At 47.4% G+C, this 26,591-nt stretch overlaps 2 protein-coding genes and 1 long non-coding RNA gene across 13 annotated transcripts in view; 2 read left to right on the top strand and 1 right to left on the bottom strand.

The window, feature by feature from the left end:
* Positions 1-9,268: 9,268 nt before the first annotated feature.
* Positions 9,269-12,246, top strand: SRP14 (signal recognition particle 14). 2 transcript variants are annotated; one of them, XM_002717984.5, is made up of 5 exons: positions 9,269-9,330; positions 9,476-9,548; positions 10,028-10,140; positions 11,329-11,361; positions 11,852-12,246. In XM_002717984.5, exons 1-5 carry the CDS (start codon positions 9,307-9,309, stop codon positions 11,939-11,941), a joined length of 333 nt encoding a protein of 110 aa, XP_002718030.1. In that variant the 5' UTR covers positions 9,269-9,306; the 3' UTR covers positions 11,942-12,246. The 2 variants fall into 2 exon arrangements, with proteins under 2 accessions (XP_002718030.1, XP_089166174.1); XM_089310048.1 differs by having other exon boundaries at positions 11,831-12,246.
* Positions 12,247-12,583: 337 nt separating this feature from the next.
* The window catches only part of EIF2AK4 (eukaryotic translation initiation factor 2 alpha kinase 4), a 126,182-nt gene continuing 112,174 nt past the window's right edge, over positions 12,584-26,591 (bottom strand). For 9 of the 10 annotated variants that reach the window (XM_002717985.6, XM_070053975.2, XM_089310043.1 and 6 more), the window contains 7 exons: positions 22,954-23,066; positions 18,357-18,415; positions 17,118-17,215; positions 15,436-15,504; positions 14,529-14,573; positions 13,350-13,468; positions 12,584-12,827 (listed from right to left, as the gene is read on the bottom strand). In XM_002717985.6, coding sequence (XP_002718031.1) covers positions 12,770-12,827; positions 13,350-13,468; positions 14,529-14,573; positions 15,436-15,504; positions 17,118-17,215; positions 18,357-18,415; positions 22,954-23,066 — 561 coding nt within the window. In that variant the 3' untranslated portion in view covers positions 12,584-12,769. The remainder of the gene's footprint in view (positions 12,828-13,349; positions 13,469-14,528; positions 14,574-15,435; positions 15,505-17,117; positions 17,216-18,356; positions 18,416-22,953; positions 23,067-26,591) is intronic. The other variant, XR_016218019.1, reaches the window with a different exon arrangement.
* On the top strand, positions 19,795-21,174 carry LOC149123081 (uncharacterized). Its single transcript, XR_016218020.1, has 2 exons — positions 19,795-19,862; positions 20,946-21,174. It is a non-coding gene; the product is annotated as an uncharacterized LOC149123081 (long non-coding RNA).

Here is a 26,591-nt window from a genome sequence, read left to right as displayed (position 1 = left end):
GCTTGCTGATCCTCACTGCTTCCAGGGAGGCCTTTGCTCACTGTTAGTGAGCGAGTGTGGGTCTGACCTGAAGGGACCACCGCTGTCCCAGCAGAAAGGATTCTGGCCCTATAAATGCATGCAGGTGGGCCTCAGCAAGGCTGCCCCCACTTCCAACTCCAGGAGCAGGGCTCATGCAACACTGCCAGTGGACACGGCCCAGCCCCCCCCCCCCACCTTGTCTTCTCCCCTCTTGGAGAGTCTCTTTGCCCCAAACATCAGAAGGAGCCTGGCTCATTCTCCCCAGGGGGTCTGAGAGGGGCTGCAGTGAGCAGTAACCCAGGACTCTCAGCCTAGCACTCTTCCCCTCATTGTGAAATGGCCTTGGAAGAGGGCCAAGCAGGAAGCCGCCTCCTCTAGCCTCTAAGCTGTGGCCTGGCACCTGGGGTGTGAGGACAGCCCCAAGCTCTTCCCTTCCCAGTGAGGGGGGCTGAGGCTGACACAGAGAGCCCACCTGTGGCTAATCCAGAGCGGCCTCTGCCCCGCCTCCTGCTCCCAGTTCAGCCAGGTGGGGGCACTCAGAGGGCAAGTGGGTGGGCCCTGGGCTCAGAGCTTCCCGCCTCTGCCTTGGTCAGGTCACTTTCTCTCTGGGCCTCACTCAGTTTTTTTTTCTTGCGGCAACTAGAAAGTAAAGAGTTGAACAAGAAAGATGGTCGAGGCCTCTTCCAGCTGCACACTGTGATTCTTTGAAGTCAGTGATTCAGCGATGGTGTTCCCAGGACTTGGCTGCTCATTGTGACTGCCCGGGGCTCGCTGTGACTGCGCATCTGCTGGTCTGTCAGGGAAGTAGCGCGAGAGCACCTAGACACTCAGGGATGAGTGGTGCCACCCGGGCCCAGCGACCAACAGCAGCTGTTGTTGTTCAGAGTTGGGACACCTGGGGAATTTGTGCAGCAACTCTGGCTACAGGACTTCCTATCCTGACTTCCAAGCAGAAGTTTTAAATTTGGAACCCTTAATCATCATGATAAAGGGGACCCTCCTCCCACCCAGGGACCAAGCCCATGGAAGTTGGGGGGGGGAGGGGACATGCCCATCCTTCCGCTCCAGCTCCCTGCTAATGCTCCAGGGAAGGCACTGGAGGGTGACCCAGGAACTTGGGTCTGGGGGTAGAGGTGCCGGAGCTGAATAGGAAGGGAAAAGATCGAAACCTGGCTTTTCTGGCGTACTTCCCCATTTCTGAAGTGTTTTTCTCTACATGATCTCAGTTAACTCACTGGCACGGCAGCCAAGGCAGTCCCGTTTTACAGTCGAGAAAATGGAGGCTCACAGAGATAAAGTCACTTCCCTTCAGAGACACACAAAGTGCCCAGCCGGGCCTGGAATCCAATGGAAGCTCCAGGAGCGGGTGGGGACAGACCTCCAGGGTGAGGTGGGCTGTGAAGACCGCAGGCCCAGCTTCCCTGCCTCTCTGGGGGCTCCCTCGCTCTGGTCACCTCTGCCGCCCTGCCGACCGCCATCCTGGACATGGCCAACAGGCTGCCAGGCACCTGCCTTTCAGGGCAGGCGCCTGGCACCTTCCTCCCCGACTCCTCCAGGCCACCGCTGTGGCTGGCTGTGAAACCAGGGGGCTGGGGTTCAAATCTCCCCTCTGCCTTTTAGGGGTTGAGTGACCCGTCATGGTGCCCCTCCCGCCCCACCCCTTCAGTGCCCTCTGGCTAGAAAATGGACACAAGGCAGCCCTCACTTCACCAGGCTGTCACTCGGGGGAGAAAATTATGTAAGGCACTGAGAAATGAGCCCTCGTAAGTAACTTTTCAAGAAACATAAGCGAATTATTGTCTGAAAAAAAGGAGTCCCTTGCAGTGATGTGGCTTGGGTCAGCTGGGGGCCCCCGGGCTGCGCAGGGGCTCCATCGGTCCTTGCTCAGTGAGTGAGTGAGTCTCCCCGAGGCCCTAAAGGCCCGGGACTCCGCTGAAGTGATTTAGAAGTCCTGGAACCGCCGGCTCTGAGGGGACAGCTCGAGCGGCGAGGTCAGGACGCCCCCTGCCGGCGCCGAGGAGCGCCGCGGCAGGTCCGGGAGGCGCGCGCACCGCCCGGGGTGCGGCCGGCTTCCCCTCCCCCGCCTGAGCCGGGCCAGACACGTGCCTCGTCACGGACACGCGTGGGCTCAGGAAGCTTCCCTAGGCCTCCGGGAGGGGCTGCGGGGCGACAGGCGGTGGATCTCGGAATTTTGGAAGTGGAAGTGTTAGTCCTTAACATAACGGTGAAAAATTTCAAAAAATACAATAGGGTGGTTGCTCTCAGCCCTTTAAGTCGATTATCCCCCCGAAACCCGAAAACAACTCTTTGGGGAGCTACAACGTGGAAGAGAGGGCACAGGTAAGTACCTTGCCAACACCCCACCCAAAGTGAGGTAGCAGGGCATGCCACCGCCAGGGCGCCCTCAGGGCCTGTCCAAGGATTTAACCCAGGGCTTCATCCTGGGGGTGGGAGGGGGCGGGCCCCAGGAGGCACAAGGAAGAATGGCATAAAGTCGCTAGGGTGGGTGTGTCTGTGGAGTCAGCCCAGGAAGTGTGCTGCTGGCCTCCTCCGGGGGGTGGGGGGCGGGTGACTCTCTCGTCCCTGGCGCCCCGGCTTCCTGGACACAATCTCTTCTGTAGAACGAATTCCCCCTAATCAGCAGGACCCCGGCACAGTCCACTGCAGGGTAAGAGACTGAGGGTGGTGTAAGGCTGCCACAAAACACAGCAAACACTGGAGTAGAGAAGGGGCTTACTGGGGAAAACCCGATGGGCTGGAGGGAAGGGGCTAAGAAGGAAGAGAGAGACCACGTCCTAATATCCCTTTGTCAGGGGGAGGGCAGGGAAGCAGGAGCGGGGAATCCCTTTAGGGTGGGGGTGGAGCTGACACCTGTGGTTGGACCATGACCATGACCATGAGGTTTAGGGCCAAAGCCTACTGTGCCTACTGGCGTCTGGGGCCAAGGCTTAGGATGGGGTCTGGGGCACAGATGGCGGCACAGATAAGACAGCACCATTTTACTAACATTCACTCCTTTTGTTTCTGTTTTTTTTTTTCTTTTTTTAAAGATTTATTTTATTTATTTGAAGGGCAGAGTTACAGAGAGGGAGAGACAGAGAGGGAGAGAGGTCTTCCATCCGCTGGTTCACTCCCCAATTGGCCGCAACGGCCGGAGCTGCACTGATCCGAAGCCAGGAGCATCTTCTGGGTTTCCCACGTGGGTGCAGGGGCCCAAGGACTTGGGCCATCTTCTACTGCTTTCCCAGGCCATAGTAGAGAGCTGGATTGGAAGAGGAGCAGCCGGGACTAGAACCAGCACCCATATGGGATGCCGGCATTTCAGGCCAAGGCTTTAACCAGCTGTGCCACAGTGTGGGCCCTGTTAGGGAAACTGGTGCAGTTTTATCTATGGTACAATCTACACCCTGATTTACATCCTGTGCCCTGGCTCCCACTGCCATTGTTGAAAGCCAGGTGGCCACATGGCCCAACCACCAGTATCAAGGGACTCGCTATTCCTACTTCCCTGCCCGCCCTCAGGCAAAGTTCTAAAAGGACCTGTCCTGAGTAAGTGGCTCTCATGGCTCCTATGGTCTCCTCTCTGCTCTCTCTTCTCTCCTCGCTAGCTCTTCTCCTCTGTCTTTCTTACACTCTCCTTCTCTCCCTTTTCACTTCTTCGCCCCTTCCCTCCAGCCTGCTGGTTTTTCCCAATAAACCCTTTCCCTTACTCCCGTGTCTGGTGTGTTTTGTGACGGTCTAACAGGCCCCTCCCCCCTTTTGTTTCTTATAAAGTAGGCGTTGTGTGGGATTATGTCAGCCCAAAAGTCCAGGATGGGCGAAGGGGCAGTGGTCTATCTTCTATAGCCACTTTCTGCTGACCTGGACCATGAGTTTCAAGCTCCCTGAGTGGGGAGCTGCGTATATCCCTGTAGCAGCATTTGGATGACCTGGTCCTGTTAAACCTTTGGTTGGGGGGGGTAGGGAAGTAGGAGCACCGAATCCTATTAGGGTGGGGGTGGAGCTGACACAAGTGGTTGGGCCATAAGGTCACCTGGCTTCAGCAATGGGGGGGAGGGGCTACAGCCTAGATCACACCGTGGATAAGACTGCGTCATTTTACTAACAGGTATAACAGTGCCCAGGTTAGCTCAGGCCGTCCTCTCGGTTACAGTGGGGCGGGCACTTTGTGACATCCGCATTCTATGGATGAGCACCGAAGGGCTTAAGTATATTTGAAGAAGTAAAGAAATGAGTGGAAACAAAGAGTAAGAGGCAAACGGAAAAAGAAAAAAGCAATCAGGGGCAGGTGTTTGGCCTACTGATTAAGAGACCAGTTAGGAGCACCTGTGTACCTGGGTTCAGTTCCTGGCTCTGGCTCCTGATTTCAGCTTCCTGTTCCTGCAGGAAGGCACACCTGGTAGACGGTGGTGATGGCTCAAGGAATTGGATCTCAGCCAGTCATGTGGGGAACCTGGGTTGAGTTCCAGGCTCCAGGCTTCGTCCTAGCCTGGCCTCATCTGTTATAGGCATTTGGGGAATGAACCAGCAGGTTGGAGCTCTCTGTCACTCTGTCTCTGCCTTTCAAAATAAAAAGTTTCGTCTATCTATCTATCTATATATATATATCATGAAAACAAAGCAAAGGGGACCAGTGTTTTGGCACAGTGGGTTAAGCCACTGCCCCCAGTGGTGCCAGCATCCCATTTGGAGTCCCAGCTGCTCCGACTCCCTGCTAATGTGCCTGGGAAAGCAGCAGAAGATGGCCCAAGTCCTCGGGTCCCTGTCACCCATGTGGGAGACCAGGATGAGCCCTGCTTCCTGACTTTAGCCTGACCCAGACCTGACTGTTGCAACCATCTGGGGAGTGAACCAGAGGATGGAAGACCTCTCTTTATCCCTCTGCCAATCTGCCCTTTAAATAACTGAGTAAAGACTGGGAAACAAAACAAGGCTAGTGTATACTTCCAGTGGAGAACTGTACGTGCTTCAGGACATACCCTTCTGGGTTACCTGATGCCAGCCCCATTGCCTTTGAGCCATTTTGCAGCTTTGTGCATGGCAGAGACCCTAACAATAGTGCACACAACTTGTCTGTGCATACAGTGACTGTTCAGAGGAGGGACAACCCTTGGGCCCCTCTGAGGAAAATCCAACCTTGTCTTACAAATTAATTTCAGAATTCTTGATCTTTGTGTCTGCTCTGTGGGTTTTCCATTGAATAAGTTGTAACGTATACCTGATTTATTAAAGATTTATTTATTTATTTGAAAAGCAGAGTTACAGAGAGGCAGAGGCACAGAGGGAGAGAGAGGTCTTCCATCCATTGGTTCACTCCCCAAATGGCTGCAACTGCTGGAGCTGGGCCAATCTGAAGCCAGAAACCAGGAGCTTCTTCTGGGCCTTCCATGCTGGTGCAGGGGCCCTAGCACTTGGGCAATCTTCTACTGCTTTCCTAGGCTATAGGGGAGAGCGGGATCGGAAGTGGAGCAGTTAGGTCTTGAACTGGCGCCCATATGGCACCCACTACGCCACAGCACTGGCCCCAATGAGTGCACCTTTAAAATATTTTGGGGCAAACATTGTGGTGCAGTGTGTTAAGCTGCCACCTGCAAAGCCAGCATCCCATGTGGGTACCTATTTAGGTCCCAACTGCTCCAGTTAGATCCAGCTGCTGGCTGATGTGCCTGGGAAAGCAGTGGAGGATGGTCCAAGTGCTCAGGTGCCTGCACTCATGTGGGAGGCCTGGCTGAAGCTTCTGCCTCCTGGCTTTGGCCTGGCCCAGCCCTGGCCATTGTGGACATTTAGAGAGTAAACCAGTTCATGGGAGATACCTCTCTTGTCTCTTCCTCTCTAACTCAAATAAGTAAACAAACAAACAAATAAATAAATGAATATTTTAGCAGGAATCTTGTGATTTGTCTCCAGTCTCTTAGACAAGGAAAGGTAGAGTTAGAATTCAGATTCAGGCAGCTAGGAACTAGTGACTATTTGTAACCATCATACTTTCCAGGCCCTGCAAAATGTAATTGTATTAGAATAACTACAGCTATAAATTAAAATATTCTAACGTTAACCTTTGACCTTTGACCCGGATTTTTTTTTTTTTTTTGACAGATAGAGTTAAAGAGAGAGAGAGAGAGAGAGAGACAAAGGTCTTCCTTCCGTTGGTTCACCCCCAAAATGGCTGCCACAGCCAGAGCTACGCTGATCCGAAGCCAGGAGCCAGGTGCTTCCTCCTGGTCTCCCACACAGGTGCAGGGGCCCAAGCACCCAGGCCATCCTCCACTGCCCTCCTGGGCCACAGCAGAGAGTTGGACTGGAAGAGGAGCAACCGGGACTAGAACCGGTGCCCATATGGGATGCCAGCGCCGCAGGCGGAGGATCAACCAAGTGAGCCACGGTGCCGGCTGACATAACTGACATAACTCTTGACTCTATTTCAACCCAATAAATTAAATTGTACTCCAAGGAAAGGATGTACGTGACCCCTGCATTTTGGGAGAGAGGACTGTAATTGGTAGAAGCAGGAAGTCACCCGGCCCCTTAGATTCCCTGGGTGTTTTTCTTTCCCTGTCCTTGCCCATGGCGTGGACAGTCTGGCATAAGTAGATGCCAGTTTTTTTTTTGCTAAGGGGCTCTGTTTTACCCGTGGTGCTAACAAGGCATTTGTTGAAGGCTGCATGAGTGTGGAAGGGGATTTGGGAACTATTTTCACTCCACAGTTCTCCCAGGGCGAGGAAGAAGTGGGGCGTCATCTGGCCTGCTCCCCGCTTCACACACACACTGCTCTGCTCCAAGGGCCACAGCCACTGACCTCTGTTTATACATAAGTTACAGTTCGATTGTATTTGACCCTAACTGCTCATAACTGTAAGCTAGAATTTTTGGTCAAAATTTAACTATGCCTTCTTGGTGGGGCCAGCATTGTGGCATAGCAGGTAAAGCTGCCATGTGCAGTGCCGGCATCCCATATGGGCACTGGTTAGAATCCCGGCTGCTCTACTTCCAGTCCAGTTCTCTGCTGTGGCCTGGGAAAGCAGTAGAAGATGGCCCAACTCCTTTCCCTTGCACCCACGTGGAAGACCTGGAAGAAGCTCCTTGCTCCTGGCTTCGGATCAGTGCAGCTCCAGCCGTTGAGGCCAATTAGGGTATGAACCAGTGGATGGAAGACCTCTCTCTCTCTCTCTTTCTCTGCCTCTCCTTCTCTCTCTGTGTAACTCAAACTTTCAAATAAATATGCCTTCTTGGCATAAACTCTCAATTTCATTGTACCCTTAGCTACTTTTGTAGGTGGTTTCAATATATAATACCATTTGTCTCATTGGGGAAATTATTCTAGGATATAAGAGGATATTTCAAAAGGTCATGGAAAATGGAACTAAAAGCTACTTTTTTTGATGCAAAATATTTTGAAAGTCATGCATATGAGGTTTTCAAAAAGTTCATGGAGGTGTGTATTATGAAATAGCTATGCATGGATTTAAAAATTTCTTGCATCAAAAACTCTTAATTCCATTTTACCGCAAACATTTTTTTTTTTACATTTTTATTTATTTGAAAGGCAGAGTGACAGAGGGAGAGATGGAGAGAGAGGTTGATCTTCCATCTGCTGGTTTACTTCCCAAATGCCTTCAACAGCAGCTGCTGGGCTAGGAACTCCATCCAGGTCTCCCATATGGGATCCCCATTTCCTGGCTTGTCTCTACACCAAAGAAAGGGAGATGTTTTAAAAACACAAACCAGTTCATCACTGTCCTGTGTAAAACTACTTTTATAGGGGCTGGTGCTGTGGCAGAGTAGGTTAAGCCATCACCTGCAATGCTGGCTTCCCATTTGAGTCCTGCTGCTCTACTTCCGACCCAGCACCCTGCTAGTGCACCTGGGAAAGCAGTGGAAGATGGCCCAAGTGCTTGGACCCCAGCACCAGTGTGCGAGACTTGGAGGAAGATCCTGGCTCCTGGCTTTGGATCAGCCCAGCTCTGGCAGTTGCATTCACTCCCACTTGGGGAGTGAACCAGTGGATGGAAGACTTTCTCTCTGTCTCTCCCTTTCTCTGTAACTCTGCCTCTAAAGTAAATAAATCTTAAAAAAAAAAAAAAAAAAAAAGGAATAGTCTAAAAAAACCTACCTTTACAAGAATCCTCTATCTGGAACAAAATCCAAATTTACCATGGCCACAGGCCCCACAAGACCTGCCCCCAGGCTGGCTGCCTTTTCATGCCCCCCGACCCCTAGTTTCCACAGGCCCTCTCCATCCCATCCTCACCCCGCAGCCTTGCTCACATAGGGCGACGAGTTTCCCCTTTGGTCTTCGCTCTAGCCGTTCTCTCTGTCTAAAATACCATGTCCCCAGATCTTTGGATGGCTGTCCCCGTGGCTTTCAACAAAAAGTTATCCTCTTCAGAGAGAACTCTTCTGGCTGCAACAAAACGTCGGTCCCTTGGTGCTCCCATTTGTATCACCTTACATAGTTGTCCTCACAGCATTCCTCATCATCTGAAGCTGTAACACTTGTTTTCTTGTTAATTGTTTATTTTCTCCCTACCCTTTTAACCCAGGTTCCAGGAACTTAGCTTGTCTTGTATCCTGCTGTATCCCCAACTCCAACAGTGCCTGGCACAGGGGATGAGGCACACAGCCAACCAGTTGTGCATTGAACGAACGCCTGACTTTGAAAAGGCCCAGCGTTTAAGTTGGCAGGGCCTAGAACCCAGGTCTCTACTGAATGCAGAGGAACTAAGACTGGGCTCCAGTCCTTGCTACCAGTCAGTCATTAGGGGCACCCAGCCCTCCTGGTCAGAGAAGAATTCAAAGAGCCTCCATGAGAACTTATTACAATGATAATGCAAACAATAACATTATATAACATAACGGTGGGCAAGTGCTTACTGTGCACTTGCCATGTACCAGTGTTCTGCGTGTTTAATGTGGGCTCATTTACTGTTCACCATCACGTCGTGAAGTAGCTGTACTATTATGCTTTCTTTAAGATAAGGAAACTGAGGCACTGGACTGCTAGGTATCTCGTCTAACAGAGACTGAATATACACAACTCTACGTTCTTTCAAATCTTTCTTTTGTGAGGTGACTCAGCCTAACAGCTCCCCAAGCCCTTCCCTCCCAGGGACGGCCGAGGGCGTCCCAGAGCTCAGACGCTAGGTGGACAGGGCGAAAGAGGGCGGAGGCAAGGATTGGTGGAAAGGAATGGAAGACTAATAGCGGAAGTCCCGCCTAGGCTAGGCGGAACTTCCGGGTGCAACGGGGCGGGGCGTGTGAGGACGGAGAGGAACCGGCAGCCCCGGGATGGTGCTGCTGGAGAGCGAGCAGGTATAGCCGCACCCGACCGGCCCGGGATGGATGTGGTTAGGGGCTCTGCCCGGGGCCTCTGTCTCCTTTTGCGGGGGGGATGGGGACTTGATGGCGGCGGGGAAGCTTTGGGGCTGCTCACGAGGCCGGGCTTGTTGTGTTCCAGTTCCTGACGGAGCTGACCAGACTCTTCCAGAAATGCCGGTTGTCGGGCAGCGTCTTTATCACCTTGAAGAAATGTAAGCAGCCGTGGTCGCGGCAGGGCCGGGAGGAAGCTGGGGAGGGCGCCGTGGAAGCCGAGCAGCTCCCGGCCCGGGGGACAGACGTCTGGGCGCCGGCGGAGTCGGCTGGGGATCCCCGCCTTGCCGTTTCTCCACCCTGTGCTGGGCACATTCAGGGCTCAGGGCCCCGAGAATATCAGGGTTCGTGGCTCGCGCGGCCCCTAGCATTTCGCACCTAGCTCGGTCCGGTTACAGTGGGTCCCATGCACGTCAGGGCTCATCATTTTTTCGGGGATCCCGGGGCCCCAGTTTTGAGTGAGGTCCGTAGTGGAAGTAGCGGTGGTCTCTGCAAGGTTTGGCGGATGCTGTGGCTAACAGAGCTGGAGCGGGGGTGGGGATTAGGCCGCCTCTTCGGACCCTCCCTCTCTGGGTTGACTTCTGGTCTACCTGTCAGCAGTGTATGTGGCTCTGTTCACAGCCCGCCGCTTTTCTTGCAGATGATGGTCGAACGAAACCCATTCCAAGGAAAGGTTCTGTGGAGGGCTTTGAGCCCTCAGACAACAAATGTCTGTTAAGAGCTACTGATGGGAAAAAGAAGATCAGCACCGTGGTGAGCTGGATTCCCAACACGACTTTTGGGAAAGAGGAACTCAGCTGAGGATGGGACATGTCGGAATTGGGCATTTATTTACTGACTTTATTAAATAAAGGCTGGTGGATAGCTCTCAGCCTATTTTCGGATCAGGACCTTCCTTTACTACTTCAGTTCTAGAAACTGTAACAATAAAAGGAAAATGAACAAGGCAGAGGTCAAAAACTTGTTCTGCTAAAATTTATGAGGCACTGGCAGTAGCCTTACTCCTAACTGTCCTGTAAGGGTTAGTTGGTGCAATTCCTCTTCCCCTCACTGTGCTGAACAGTCAGTAAAATTTCTTGGTGCTAGATGATTCGTTTATTTTTAAGGTGATTATTCCCTTGTCTCTGTGGTTCTCATAGCAAGCGTGCAGTATTTGCTAGGCTTGGTACTTGAGAGAATGTACTGGTACATTTAATCAAGAGGCCCAGGCTTTGTGTTTACTGTGAAGGTTAAATGTGGCGAAGGAGGACTCTGGCTTCGGAGTGCTTACTCCTTTATTCTGGAGCAGAGCCACCCTGCCCTCTAATGACATCTGTGGTTAGTCTGCACTCAGGAGAATGAGACTATAAATTCATTCATGAGCCACCCTTTACAAGTAGTCTTAAGAAGACTTACACAGTAAAGCAAGCCTAAGTGGTGTCCGAGAGTAATGGTGGATGTTGTGAAATACAAAAACCTCAGGAATCTTCCTCAGAGGTACAGTTCCTCTTCTGGTAGCTTGCAGTGTGCTAAACAGCTGAACTAGTGGAAGGCAACTTTATAAATAAGATACAGAGAAAGTAGTATAAATATATCTTACAAGCAAAAAATTAACACTGAGAAGTCTGACATCTTACTCAAGCTGGAGGGGAAACTCAGCGCCAGCTGGGTAGGGGATTTCCTTCAACAGAGGTGGGAAGTGTAGCTTGCCTGGGAGCCCAGTTTTGATTTTTGCATCTGGGTGCAATGCACTGTGGAAAAAGGCACAGAGTTACCTTGCTTGTTTCTCAGGAAGAGGAAAGTGGAGTAGAAAACTGGTCTTCCGTGTACTGTGACCCCAAAGTTGGGAAGAAGTATTTTAAAGACTAGGATGTACTTTATGAGGCTTCATCCTAGTAACTGGGTGGAGAGAGGATACCTGTACGGGTGACTGGAGTAACCTCTGTTTGCCTGCTTTTCCAGGTGAGCTCCAAAGAAGTGAATAAGTTTCAGATGGTGAGTGTTAGGTGTTCCTATCCCCCGCTTCTTGAGGCACAATGCTGTGTTAAGATTGATATTTTGGTTCACTGCTCTCCTTAATAATTTTTACTGATACTTTTCTAGTAAAAGTTTCCATGCTGTAGATTTCAATACATGCACTATCTTCCTTGCTAACTTTTAAGCTAGATTTTTGTCTTAGGCTTTAGGTATACTCTGCCTGCAGTATAATTGAGCAAGAAGTTGTCCTTAGTTTTTCCCTTTTGCTAATTAAAAAATAAAGAAAACGGAAAAACCTAATTTACTGTGGGCCAGTGCTTCCGAAGCTACTGTAGTATGAAAGAGCATTCTACGCTTAGACCGTTTTCCAGAACGAGTGTCCCAGATAGTTTTGTGGCATATGCTCCTTATCAGGTAGGCTTTCTGATTCTGACTGTCCAAAACTATTACAGGGACGGTTGCCCTGATTTGTACCCCTTGCACCCAGGTCGTGCCCCATGTTTTTCAGGCCTATTCAAACCTGTTGAGAGCCAACATGGACGGACTCAAGAAGAGGGACAAAAAGAGCAAGAGCAAGAAGAGCAAAGCGGCGCAGTGAGAGGCAGGGACGGTCTTGTTCCCACCACCTAACCACTGAATTGCTAGTCTTCCTTTGTTTTTTTCCCTTTTGGCCACAAAGCTAGGTTTCTGGCTCCCCATAGCTACTGTTTTCATGTGCGATTAGGGTCATCTGGGAGAGAAGGGTTGAGTGTTTACAGGGTAGTTGTGGTGAGAAGCCAGTTTATTTTAGATCTGGTTGATTGGTCTGTGTTGCATGGTTGTATTTTCCTGGATTATAGCTTAAAAGTCTCTGTAGTCATCTCTGTGAAGTGCAGTGTATCATTAAACCTGTCTATGAGCACAGACTGTCTCTTCTTCTTTTCCCACCCCGTCTTCATAGTTCTGGTGATAACTACCAATTCTAGAATGTGATAAATGATGGGCTTTAGCCTTATCTTCTTCATTACTGGAATTGAAGCCTGACAGTTTTCTAAAAAGTCATGTTCTTTCATGGGCTAAACATAAAATCATTAAGAATAAAGACTTCAAGGTAACACTGATTTTTGATTTTTTATGCCCTTTAGGTTAGACATTTTCAAGTGCTTAGTTGGAAAGAACATGGCTGTGTTTGTGTGTGTGTGTGTGTCCTAGCTCCATAAAAACTTCAGTGTTAATAGATTTGCACTTAACAAGCAGCAGATATATGAAAGCTTTTATTGTATCCAAAAGATAAATTTATAATATATTACACATGAAAAGCTGACAAAACTCAACTTTGTAGGATAGCTCCTTAGAATTTAAGCTTAAAATTATAATGAATGTACAACATTCCATTATTCCAGTGTAAGCCCCTGTCTTTGAACAATGTAATGACAGTTCTTCCAGGTTAAAATAAGATTCTGTAGTAGTCATCTCTATAGCTATACAGAAATAGCACAGACACCCTGCAAAAGAAGGGAAAAGGGAGATTATAAAGACAGACTCAATTTAATGGGCAAAGAGCAGACTTAACTGTAGGAGGTTAATTTAATCCAGACAGGGAGCTACTCACTAAAAAATTGTGTAAACAAGGGTCTGCAGTGTAAGGTTGTGTGTATGGAGACAGCAGTTGCCTCACAGGCTCCCACACAGCCTTTTAAATGGTTGGAAACACGAATGATTGGCATGTTGACAGGAAGGCACAAAATCAAAGGAGTTATTTTCTTTCATTTAACATATTTCTAGAAGTGAGTTCTGTGTTCTGTGGGTGAACCACAGTGGGATAGCTGCTCCTGGAACCGAGGGTGTTGTTAAGACAAGATCGTGACTGTGAGTCACAGTCTGCGCAAGGTTTACTGGTTTGCCAGTTGCAGTTCTAACAGCAGCTTATTGGCCATCAAACCTCAAAAGACATAATGTGCGTCACTCTGAATCCCCTCCTTGAGTTTTAGTCATGTGAAACCTGCTATGCCTAAGTGATAACTTACTTTTTCTCTACTTTGATGTTATAAATTTCATCACAAACCAATTTAAGGTATCTTTGCTTCGGTAGGCGTGATAGCAGCTGCTTCACAGTTGTGTTAAATGCCTGTTCATCAGCATCCCACTAGGAAAAAAAAGACAACAACAGGGCACTTGGGTTATTAACTGGATTTTTCTGAATCACTAAGGAAACATCATTGCCATTCCCCCCAGGTAGCCAGAAGCATCAGCTATAGGGAGACAGAACAGCTGGGGGGCTGCGGGGGTTCTGCCTTTGAAGCACAAGTTTTCCCTGAAACAAGACTGCAGGCGTCCAGTTAGAGCCTGGTTAACAAGGCTGCAGCCCACGTGTGCTGGTGTGACTTCAGGCCACTCGACTTCGGCCTGCTGCTTGCTTTGTGTACAATGCGGTCATGTGACTGGACTGTAAGTAAATGGCCAGTATGATGGTGTATGCTTTAAAATTTTGGAAGTTGTAATTTAGGCTATTTGACGGTAAAGGTAGGAAGGATCTTCAGGTTCATGGAAAATGCATATTATGAGAAAACTGCATGGATTGCAAAATCTTTTGCACTAATTTATTTTTCCATGGGCTTTTTCCAGTTCCCTTAAATGTACCTGTAACAAAGAAATAAATTTAGAAAGGACCTAAATTAATTTTAATTTTTATGAAAGATGTTCTATATTGTTCCAGTCTACAGACGAACTTCCCTAGCAGGGATGAGAGCGCAGTATAGTGGTCAAGAACACAGACTCTGCCAGTCTGCCTGGGTGCAAATCCTGGCTTTGCTCCTTGTGAGCTGGGTGACCTTGGGTTTCTTTCCAAAATGGTCCCATTTATCTGTAATATGGAAATAATGTCAATACCTTCCTCTGGGGTGGTTCTGATGAAATGAGTTGATGTTTGTAGAATGCGTACAAGGCCTGCCAAACCTGACACACGGCAAAAGCAGCACACATTTGTTAAGGTGAATGTAATTATTTCTGATATTAAAAAGCCACTAGAAAAAGTAGGATTCTGTCAACAGAGGATTTGGGGATATTTATGTCAGAAAAAGGAACAATGTTTCTAAATTCCTGGAGCTGCCAGGAAAATACTATCACTAAGGAAATCTAATACCATTTTCGATTTGATTTGGCAAACTCACAGCAGAGGCCACAGTGCAAGAGTTTGTATTGCTTACCTCTAATGATAAAAACTGTAAAATCGTTTCTTTGGGTAGATCCACCTGTTAACACACAAATGCACATCATCTGTGAAGGGACCAGGTAGCATGCATGGACTTGTGACTAGGTGTGGCTTTGGATGGGGCAACATGACAGGGCTGGCAGGGTTTGGGATGCTACCCTGCTGTAAACCAGCATGGCCTCGGCTGGGCTGCAGCGTGAGGACTGAGTGCCATGACAGGTAAGCAGTGGGAAGCCCTCCCTGTTCCACACACCGCACTCTAAGGGTTTGACACTGCTACATGTAGGATTAGTAAGGCAAAGGCTTGAGATATGGAGAAAGTGATAATTTTGGTTTTCATAAAAAATCCCTTCAGATTTCTCCCCATTCTTTGCAGGTTTAGATCATACATGGTTCACATCAGTGACAATAAGGTCTGTATCCAAATACTGTTGACACTCAGTAAAAAAAAAAAAAGCTCTGAACTCAGGCAGCTACTCTGAGGATGGACAGAACCCGTCTTAAAATGCTAAAGAAAAGGCCGGCGCCGCGGCTCACTAGGCTAATCCTCCGCCTAGCGGCGCCGGCACACCGGGTTCTAGTCCCGGTCGGGGCGCCGGATTCTGTCCCGGTTGCCCCTCTTCCAGGCCAGCCCTCTGCTGTGGCCCGGGAGTGCAGTGGAGGATGGCCCAGGTGCTTGGGCCCTGCACCCCATGGGAGACCAGGAAAAGCACCTGGCTCCTGGCTCCTGCCATCGGATCAGCGCGGTGCGCCGGCCGCATCGCGCTGGCCGCGGCGGCCATTGGAGGGTGAACCAACGGCAAAGGAAGACCTTTCTCTCTGTCTCTCTCTCTCTCACTGTCCACTCTGCCTGTCAAAAAAAAAAAAAAAAAAAAAAAAAAATGCTAAAGAAAGCGACTTACGGCCAGAATCTCGATTTCACTGCTCTTCTGATGTAAATTGGCAAGGGAGGTCTGAAGTCGGGTTTGCACCTAAGAAGAAAATGAAATTCAGAACATGGTAATCCAAATCATCTTTCCAGCCACCTCATTTCCTTTCCCAGAAAACAGCTACAGGGTGACAAGCCAAAGCGTAGAGAGGATTCCAGATACTTCTTAATGTACTTCAGAGAGAGGGGTGTCCAGCCACTGGAATTTCAAGGGAAATGTTATAATCTTTTGTGATCATTTAATAATTCTTATTGTTGCTAATTTCTTTTTAATTTTGAGATAATTCCTAGTAAAGGCTCAGAGCAATGAAATAGTACATGTGAAAGCAGATTTTAATATTAAACTAAATTTTAGGGCAAGATTTATTTACTTACTTGAAAAGTAGAGTTACAGAAAGAGGGAGAGTGAGCGAGTGTGTGCTTACCCCCACTGGTTCATTCCCAAATGGCCGCACTGACTAGGGTTGGGACAGGCTGAAGCCAAGAGCCTGGAACTACATCTGGGTCTCCTGCATGGATACAGAGGTCCAAGTCTTTGGGCCACCTTCTGCTGCTTTCCCAGGTGCATTAGCAGGGAGCTGGATTGGAAGCCAAGCAGTCGGGACTCTAGCCAGTGCTCATGTGGGATTGTAGCAATGCAGGCACTGGCTTAATGTGCTGCACCACAACTGAGCCAGCTGCTGGCCCACTGATTAAGTGGCTGCTTGGGGCACCTCTGTTCCATATCAGTCCCTAGTATGAGTCTTGGCTCCTTTGCTTCTGATCCAGCTTCCTGGTAATGCTCAGCTTGGCAGGCATTGGATGATGGCTCAAATACCAGGGTTCCTGCCACCCACATGGGAGATGCAAATGGAGTGCTGGGCTGCTGGCTTCAGCCTAGCCTGGCCCATCCCTGGCTGTTGTGGGCATTTGGGGGAGTGAGGCAGTGGATGGAAGATCTCTTTTTGTCTCTTTGTTGCTCTGCCTTTCTAATAAAATGAAAATAGGAAAAAGAAGGTAACAGCAATGAGAACATGGAATTGAAATATAGTAAATGATGAAGACAGTAGGAAAACAAGAAAAATGGGTTTCTACCCAAATCCTGAGAAACAGCTAGGGGAATTTACAAAAATGAGGTACTTGATCATTTGTATTCCAGTCTAATTCTATTCTCATTAAGATAATATCTAATCTCTTAATATTCCCTTTCCTACATTTCCAAGGTACACTCTGACGCTCATATTCACTATATTTAACTCGTATTTCTATTTTTCTATTTATCTCTAATACTACAATACTACATCTGGGTAAAAATCAAGTATTTTATTTACTTCTGAGGTTATAAGCTTATTTATGTTTGGCATAGCCCTGAGTACAGCATCAGGCACATAGCAGATACCAGATACCAGGGCATGTCTGAGAAACCTGCCTTGAGTCTTGTGATCACAAGATACTTAGAACAAAAACAAAGAGACTTCACTGCCATTAGAAGCGGATTAGGAAGTTTTATTTAGAAGCAGTCATTCTGACAACAGCCGCTTTTTGTGTTGATGAGATTTTGAGGAGGCACCACGTTAGGGAAGTGGGAAGAAAAATATTTCCCAGGAATTCCAGGGTTATTTCCTCCTAGTCTGTTTCCTCCTCTGTGGCTCACCTGAGGAAGCTGACCCGGCATACCTGAGTCTCATACCGCCTCCTGGTGCTGGCCGACAGCTTCTCCGGGGCCATCACGCTCACAATGGGAATAACTGTTGCTCCATGGATTTCAAACAAACCTAAGACAGAGAGTTTCAGAATTTATGGCTTTATCTGGTTTAACTTTCTGTATCACACTGCTAAGAGACAGCTAGCTAGTTTATTAATGGGCATCCTGTTCTATCTGCAACTGCCTGCACCAGACCAGGAGGCACCCAGAACCCCAGTACAAGTAATTGTGATGCTTCTCTCCTCAGGTGGGTATTGGGGTGATAAAGGTGAAGGGAGGCCACATGAGGCACCAAAGCCTGATGAACTTTGGAAAACCAAACTCAGTGTCTCCCCACCTGTGATCCTTTGAATTCCTCAAGGTATTTGAAATCTCATGACAGTCAAGGCTAACAGAAATGAATGGGAAAGACCCGATTCTGATAAAAGCCAAATATGTCTTCTCATGGTCTAAGCTGGAACACTTCCTCAGTGAGGATGACCGAGGTGATGACATTGAAGGCGCTATCACCACTGTTCCTCTGGGCTCCCGTCAAAGCAGTGTACACAGTTACTCCTCAGTGTTGGGGTGCCAGGGCCAGGAACCCCACAGTTGGCAACATCTGCTGATGTGAAAGTCTCTTTCTGTAACATGGTGCAGCATTGGCATATAACCCACACACATTCTTGTCTGCTTTAAGTCATTGCTGCATTATTCATAATAGCTAATACAAGGTAAATGCTAGCTAGGTAAATTGTTGTTACATTGTCAGGAAGGAAAAGTCTGTTCACGATTAGTACACATGGAAAATTTTTTCCCCAAATGTTTTCAGTTCTAGGTTGGTTGAATATATAGATGCAGACTCCACTGACATAGAGGCCTGACTATATAATGTTTTCTTCAAGGGATTTCAAAGTACTTTTTTATCCTTTTTATGGGAACAATTTCTTGGCAGATCATCCACATGTTATCTATACAATAAACTGAGTCAACAGAGGATGAAACCACTTGTGGAAGTTGAACAGTGAGGTGGAGATGCACCACAGTCAGAAGTCACCACTTCTTTGGTTCTGTTATTTTCTAGGGTGTGAGTTTCAAAGCATAGGGATGAATTCTAGGTGGCACAATTTGTGGCCTATGTGTCATTTTGAAAATTATTTCCATGTGTTACAAAGAGTTTGCCAATATAGAGCAAACACACAAGCATGTTTGATTATAATTAGTAATTATACCTGAAGCATTAGAAAATGACCCCTTCAGATTTTGCACTGCAAGATTATCGGAAACTTCTCTAAAAACAAGCAAACAAAAATAATTAGAAATCAGTCAATAAGGCAAAAGCAACACAGATAACTTAACAGCGAGCTACATGTATAGTGAGCCACATTTTAAATTAAATAGAAAAACTTCTGCCTCTTGGTTATTAGTGGGAGGAAAAACAACAGAAATTTGCACTTAGTTATGGTTTTGGTCAAGAGCAAGTAAAAAATTACACAGAATGTCATTTTGAGTTAACAAATGTCCAAAGAAAATCCTCTGAGCTATTCAAGTGGGTTTGAAATCCTCGCTCAACACAAGAAGCAGATTTCCATGAAATGTAATAGTTATAGGGGCCAGTGCTGTGGTGTAGCAGGTAAAGCTGCTGCCTGCATTGCCAGCATCCCATATGGGTGCCAGTTCAAGTCCTGGCTGCTCCAATTCCGATCCAGCTCTCTGCTATGGCCTAGGAAAGCAATACTGTACCCGCACAGGAGACCTGGAAGAAGCTCCTGGCTCCTGCCTTCGGATTGGCCCAGTTCCAGCTGTTGCTGCCATTTGGGGAGTGAACCAGTGGATGGAAGACCTCTCTCCCCGTGTCTCTCTTTGTCTCTCTGTAACTGCCTTTCAAATAAATAAATAAATCTTAAAAAAAAAAAAAAATGCAATGGGCATTTTCATGCACCTCAGAATACCGGCAGGTGTTAGCCACAGCACTTGCCTTCCTTTTTTTTTTTTTTTTTTTTTTTTTTTTGACAGGCAGAGTGGACAGTGAGCGAGAGAGAGAGAGAGACAGAGAGAAAGGTCTTCCTTTTGCCGTTGGTTCACCCTCCAATGGCCGCCACGGCCGGCGCGCTGCGGCCGGCGCACCGCGCTGATCCGATGGCAGGAGCCAGGAGCCAGGTGCTTTTCCTGGTCTCCCATGGGGTGCAGGGCCCAAGCACCTGGGCCATCCTCCACTGCACTCCCTGGCCACAGCAGAGAGCTGGCCTGGAAGAGGGGCAACCGGGACAGAATCCGGCGCCCCAACCGGGACTAGAACCCGGTGTGCCAGCGCTGCAAGGCGGAGGATTAGCCTAGTGAGCTGCGGCGCTGGCCAGCACTTGCCTTCATTCATGATGGCTGTGGCCTTGGCAACCACCCGCAGAACACTTAGTCAAGGATGTTTTATCAGAAGCTTTCCGAATGTTCTTTCAAATGCTGTGAATTTATTTATAGCCTCTGAGAGACACAGTAGTCTTGGCAAAACAGAAATAATAATTTGCACAGGTGAAAGATTTGCATAAAACTTTCCTGTTAAACCAAATCCCATCTAGCCCTTGAGGCTTCTTAATGTTCACCCCCACACACCATTATTTGTTGGCTAATTTTTGTTTTCTTTTCTAACCTGTCTGCTCTGGATCTATAATTATAGCTGGTGGCCTCAGAACATTTAAGAAAGCCTCATGGTGGACTGATTGAAGCTAAGTGCAAAAGGCAAGGTAGGAAGAAGGCAAGGTTTATTTTGTGTAAGCCAGGATCTCTGTCTTGGCATGACTGACATTTTGGGCCAGATAATCCTTTGTTGGCAGGATTGGGGGGTGGGGGCCAGGGTCAGTCCTGTGCACTGGCCAGTGTTTGGCCTCCACAAGACACGAGCAGAACATTTCAGCTGTGACAACCAAACATGGTTCCAAGTGTTAGCAGGTTTCCCCTGGGGAGTAAAATCACTGGATGAGAACCACTGATACAAGCCAGAGAAGGAGGAGATGTTTTCTCATTAGAAAAGTAAACACAGACAAGAGTCACAAATACACAGAGAAGCTTAATGAGGAAAGTTAAGATCTCCTTATCATCCTAGCAATCAGAAATAATTACAGTTAAATATTTAGTACAGTCTTACGGATATCTTTTAATGTATAAGTCATATATTTGGCTAAACTAAAAATGGGATGTTAGCCTATTTGTGGACATCTTCCCATGTCAATAAACTGAACTTTTCTAGAATCACCATTTTTAAAGACACAGTATTTGACTATATTTGTCATAATTCAAACAGTGGTCTACCAATGCATATTTTGATAACTGTAAATGAGAAGTCCTCAAAGTGTGGTTCAGGGACCTTGCAGGCCTTAAAAGGGGCCTACAGAATAAAAATGTTTTTCTAATAATCCCAAGATGTTAATTTTCCTATTCATTCTCACCCTCTCACAAACGGGTAATAAGAGTTTTCCAGAGACTACATGATTTCTGATATCATAATTAATTGAAGGCAGAAGCTATTAGATATGAGAATTGTTTCTTCTATCAGGTATTAAAGAGACTACAAAACTTTAAAATGCAGTAAAGCAATTTGCAAATATGAAGAACAATTTTACTTTTCTTACTAATTTTATTTTCAAAACGCAGTTATTTTCTATTACAAATATGTTATCTAGTAGATAATGGAGTTATTTTAAAGGAAATTAGCATTTTAAAAATGTTTACATTTGGAGCTGGCCTTATCGCGTAGTGGGTAAAGCTACCACTTGTGACGCTGGCATCTGATATGGGTGCTAGTTTGAGTCCGGGCTGTTCTATTTCAGATCCAGCTCCCTGCTAATGTGCCTGGGAAAGCAGTGGAGGATGGCCTAAGTGTTTGGGCCTCTGCCACCCATGTAGGAGATCCAGAAGAAGTTCCTGGCTCTTGGCTTTGGTCTGGCCCACCCATGGCTGTTGTGGCTACTTGGGAAGTGAACCAGCAGATGGAAGATCTCTCTATCTCTCTTCCTCTCTATAACTCTGTCAAATAAATAAATACATCTTTAAATAAAAGTTTAAGCTTTAATTTCCAACACACAAAATATTGATACTATAACCCAAATAAACAATAGTTCTTTGGGATCCTCAAATAGTGTTTAAGGATGTAAAGAGTTCTGAGACAAAAATTTGAGAACAGCTGTTATAATGTTCACTGTTAATTCTTTTTTTTTTTTTTTTTTTTTGACAGGCAGAGTGGACAGTGAGAGACAGAGAGACAGAGAGAAAGGTATTCCTTTGCCGTTGGTTCACCCTCCAATGGCCGCCACGGCTGGCACGCTGCAGCCGGCGCACTGCGCTGATCCGATGGCAGGAGCCAGGTGCTTCTCCTGGTCTCCCATGGGGTGCAGGGCCCAAGCACTTGGGCCATCCTCCACTGCACTCCCTGGCCACAGCAGAGAGCTGGCCTGGAAGAGGGGCAACCAGGACAGAATCCGGCGCCCTGACCGGGACTAGAACCCTGTGTGCCGGTGCCGCAAGGTGGAGGATTAGCCTAGTGAGCCGCGACGCCGGTCCACTGTTAATTCTTGAAAGTGGAATTGGTGGGTTAGTATTTTTACATTTTTAGGTTTAATGCTTTGGACTTGACTTTGCTAAATTCCTATCCAGATGGCCAAGCCAGTTTATACTCCTAGCATGAGTATATGAACTCTTTTCCCAGAACATAGTGAATCTTTTTTTAATTTAATTTTTAAAAGATTTTTATTTATTTATTTGACAGAGTTAGAGAGAGAGAGAGAGAGAGAGAGAGAGAGAGAGAGAAGGGTCTTGCTTCTGTTGGTTCACTCCCCAAATGGCTGCAATGGCTGGAGCTGTGCCAATCCGAAGCCAGGAGCCAGGTGACTCCTCCTGGTCTCCTATGCGGGTGCAGGGGCCCAAGGACTTGGGCCATCCTCCACTGTACTCCCGGGCCACAGCAGAGAGCTGGACTGGAAGAGGAGTAACCGGGACTAGAACCTGGCGCCCATATGGGATGCCAGTACCTCAGGCGGAGGATTAACCTAGTGTGCCACAGCGCTGGCCCCGTATACTGTATTTTTCAAATCAAATGGACAACATCTCATTGGAATTCACTGATTAGCAGACTGAATAGGACAATGGCAGAAAGATTTTGGCTTTTCAGGCCTTTTAAAAATGATGAAATATTCCTGGAAATGGCATTGCTATTTATTATTATCTGGCATTGCCCCCAAAGGTTCGTGTGCCAGAAGCTTGGTCCCCAGCGTGGCAATGTTGAGAGCTGGTGGGATCCTAAGAGGTGGGTCCTCATGGAGGGTGATGGGGACGTAGGGGCACCACCTTGGGAGGGACTGATGCTGGGCTTGTGAGTCAGTCCCATGAGAGTGGGCTGTGGTGGTGTGTGGGGACTCCCCATTCTTGGCCTCTTGTGCATGTGGTTGTTTCCCTTTCTGTTCTCTGACACAGCCAAAGGGACCCTCACCAAAGGCTGAACACTTGGAGCTGTCCAACCTTGGACTTCTCAGCCTCCTACTGTGAACCAAATGGACTTCTTCTCTTAATAAGCACTCATTCTCAGGTATTCTGGCACAGCATCACAAAAACAGGCGAATACAGTTATAAAGAACAAGTGTGGAAAGCAAGGTCTGATTAATCCTATACAAGGGTCATATAATTCAACTGTTGACTGAGTAATTCGGAAGCAATAGAATAGCTCGTCAAAAGTAATCCTGACGTTTATCTTCCAAAAGGAAAACACTGACTTTTAAAATAGTTTACGCAGGTTCTACATAGGTCACTGCGGTCAGTTTTCTGGGCTTCAGCTCATTAAGTTACCTGATATTCCTTTCATCACTGACTTTAGTCCTCAGTTTGTGCACAACATGGTCCACAAGATCAGATTCCAGCACGCGCTTCTCTGTTTGCCTTTCCTTCTCAAAAGACTTAACCTTTAAAAGAACGAAACAGACCCATCACTCGGAGGTTTCGAAGCAACAAGGCTGGCTCACAGCGCCGCCGTAAGATGACTCCGTCAGCAGTAAACGGGGTGGCACTGCTCTTCAGGGGACGCTGGGCAACATTTGGGGACATTTTTGGATGTTACAACAGTGGAGGTGCTTTTGGCATCTAGTGTGTCAAGTCCAAGGGTTCTGCAAAACAGTGCACATGGGAATTCCACAACAAAGAATGATCTCACCCAAAACTTCAGAAATATTGCTGCCAAGAAGTGGGCATTTGCCACAGTGGTTAAGCCACTCAGCATTGCAGCTGAGCAACCCTGGTTCTAGACTCGTTGATCACAGATAGAATTAGGGAACAAAAAGAGCAGGGGCAAGATGAGCCAGCTGCCATCTCCTCTGACTCAGTCACACGGTCTTCCCCTTTAGACATGTGCTGCTCAGCCACGAGGTGTCAGGCCTCAGCGTTATCTGCAACTCCTCCCTCTCCTCCCCAAACCAAATCCTGTCATCCTACTTTTTTAAAAAAGATTTATTTGAGAGAATAACAGAGAGAGGGAGACATAGATTGAGAGACAGTAGAGTTCTTCATCTGCTGGTTCACTTTCAAATGGTCACAACAGAGGGGTGTGTGGAAGGCAGGAGCCAGGAACTTCATCCTGGCCTCCCACATGGGAGGCAGGGGCCCAAGCACTTGGGCCATCTTCCGATTCCTTCCTAGGCCATTAGCAGGGAGCTAAGCTGGATTAGAAGTGGTACAGCTGCAGCTAGAACCAGAGCCCATATGGGATGCTGGCATTCCAGGCAGCAGCTCAACCCATCTCGCCACCAGTGCCAGCCCCCTGCATCTCATATTGGAATACCTGGGATTGAGCCTCTAATCCAGCCTCCTAGGAGGCAGTGGTGTTGGCTCAAGTACTTGGGTCCCTGCCGTACACATGAGAGGCCCAGACGGAGCTCCTGCCTCCTGGTGTCAGCCTGGCCCAGCCCTGGCTATTGTGGACATTTGAGGAGTGAACTAGTGGATGGAAGATCTGTCACTCTGCTATTTAAATAAACAAACAAGCCTTTTTAAAAAGGGTGAAATAAAACTTTTTAGAACAACTAAGAATTCATTACCAGTAGAGCTTAGCTGTAAGAACGAGTAAAGAGAAGTCCTTTAGGCAGAAGGAAATGATAGCAGAATAAAATCTGGGGCTGGCGTTGTGTCACCAAGGTCAAGCCACCCTGTGTAACACTGGCATCCCAAATGAGTGCCAGTTTGAGTCTCAGCTGCTCCACTTACAAACCAGCTTCCTGCTAATGAGCCTGGGAGGCAACAGAAGATGGTCTAAGTGCTTGGGTCCCTGCCACCCTTGTGGGAGACCCAGATGGAGTTTTAGGCTTCTGGCTTTGGCCTGGCCCAGCCCAGGCCATTCATTGCATTGTTAGGGAGTGAACTAGTAGATAAGAGCGAGCTCATTCTCGCTCTCAAAATAAAGAAATAAGTAAAATTTTAATAAAAGGCAGAGGTTGTCAGAGTGGATGAAAAAGAAAAATATAACTAGTAACTGTCAATAAGAAATCTACCTTAAATAAAGGACCAAAAGGTTAGACATAAAAAGGATGGAAAATGGGCCAGTGACGTGGCTCAATAGGCTAATCCTCCGCCTTGCGGCGTAGGCACACCAGGTTCTAGTCCCGGTCGGGGCGCCAGATTCTGTCCCGGTTGCCCCTCTTCCAGGCCAGCTCTCTGCTGTGGCCAGGGAGTGCAGTGGAGGATGGCCCAAGTGCTTGGGCCCTGCACCCCATGGGAGACCAGGAGAAGCACCTGGCTCCTGCCATCGGATCAGCGTGGTGCGCCGGCCGCAGTGCGCCGGCTGCAGTGCGCCGGTGGCGGTGGCCACTGGAGGGTGAACCAACGGCAAAGGAAGACCTTTCTCTCTGTCTCTCTGTCTCTCACTGTCCACTCTGCCTGTAAAAAAAAAAAAAATATGGAAAATAATAAACAATGTAAACACTAACCAAAGATTGCAGAACATGAAATATTACAGGGATTAAAAAAGATATTTCAGAATGATGAGGACAATTCATCAAGAAGATATAAGATCCTAAACACATATTTACCCAATAATTGCTTCAAAATACAAGAAGCAAAAATTGATAGGACTGGATGAATCCACAATATAGCTGGAGTTTTCAACACTTCTCAGTAACAGAACGAGCTGGCACCATAATCAGGGAGAATACCGTAGGCTATGCAGACAGATACATTTTGGTTGAGATGCTCTTGGGATGCCCACGTCAGAGTTCCTGGATTCAGGTTCTGGGTCCAACTCTGATTCCAGTTTTCTGCTAATGCAGAACCTCGGAAGGAGCAGGTGATGGTTCCAGTACCTGGAATCTTGCTACTCACATGGGAGACCTGAATTGAGTTCTCAGCTCCCAGCTTCAGCCTGGCCCAGCTCCAGCCATTGTGGGGACTTGGGGAGTGACCCAGTGAATGGGATCTCTTTCTGTCTGCACACATGCTCATGGTGTGTATGTGTATGTCTATCAAATTAAAATTAAAAACATAGAGACCAGACAATGTTATCACCTAAATGACTTAATTGATATTTCTTGAACACTCCTCCCTAACGATACAAAATATATTTAACTTCCAATTGTACACAAAACACTCACAATAATAGACCATATTTTGGACTTTAAAAACATGTCTCAATAAAATTAAAAGGACAGAATCATACAGAGTAAGTTCTCTGGCCACAATGGAATTAAACTAGAATTTAATAAAGAAAGATACTTGAAAATACCTGGATATTTGGAAATGAAACTGAATATCTCTAAATAATCCATGGTTCAAAGAAGGAAACATGGAGTAAATTAGAAAATGTTCAGAACTGAATGAAAATGCAAGTACTCCTCACATAAATGTGTAGGACACAATTAATGCAATACTTAGAGTGCACTGTATAGCACTGGGTCCTTAGACTTAGGAAAGAAGGAAATCTAAGGTCAGAGCTCTAAATAAGGTGCCAGAAATTTTTTGTAAAGGGCTAGATAGTAAATATTTTAAGCTTTGTGGGCTACATAGAGTCTGTCAAACATTCTTTGTGTTTGAGAGGCAAAGAGTGCAGGAAGGAAGAGAGAGTGAGCGAGCGAGAGCATGTGTACACATCTCCAGCAGTTCATTCCCCAAACGCCCACCAAAGGTGGGACTGGGCCAGTCTGAAGCTAGGAGCTAGGAATTCAACTTGGTCTTCGATGTGGGTGGCAGGGACACAAGCACTTGAGCCACCACTTGTTGCCTCCCAGGGTGTGCATTAGCAGGAAGCTGGAATCAGATGCAGAGCCTGGAATGGAACCCAGGCACTGTGATATGGGATGCAGGTGTCCTAACCAGAGTCTCCTTCCATTTTTAACAAAATATAAAAATTATTCCTAGCTCATGGATTGTGCAAAATAGGCTGTGGGCTGGATTTGGCCCAAATTGTAGTTTGTCAACCCTCACCCTAGAATTCTACCTGAAGAAAC

Source organism: Oryctolagus cuniculus, chromosome 12 (genome assembly GCF_051225735.1).
Source record: "Oryctolagus cuniculus isolate XC-2025 breed Fujian yellow rabbit chromosome 12, ASM5122573v1, whole genome shotgun sequence".
Classification (NCBI taxonomy): Eukaryota; Metazoa; Chordata; class Mammalia; order Lagomorpha; family Leporidae; genus Oryctolagus; species Oryctolagus cuniculus.
The sequence above is the reverse complement of the archived record's forward strand: the minus strand, read 5'-3'. Positions and strand labels throughout refer to the sequence as shown.

Bases quoted from the DNA above. Each gene is read 5' to 3' on its own strand.
- SRP14 (XM_089310048.1), top strand. From the start codon at position 9,307: ATGGTGCTGCTGGAGAGCGAGCAG. The intron at 9,549-10,027 runs GTAAGCAGCCGT...CTTTTCTTGCAG, and splicing joins CTTTATCACCTTGAAGAAAT to ATGATGGTCGAACGAAACCC. The intron at 11,362-11,830 runs GTGAGTGTTAGG...CCTTGCACCCAG, and splicing joins AAGTGAATAAGTTTCAGATG to GTCGTGCCCCATGTTTTTCA.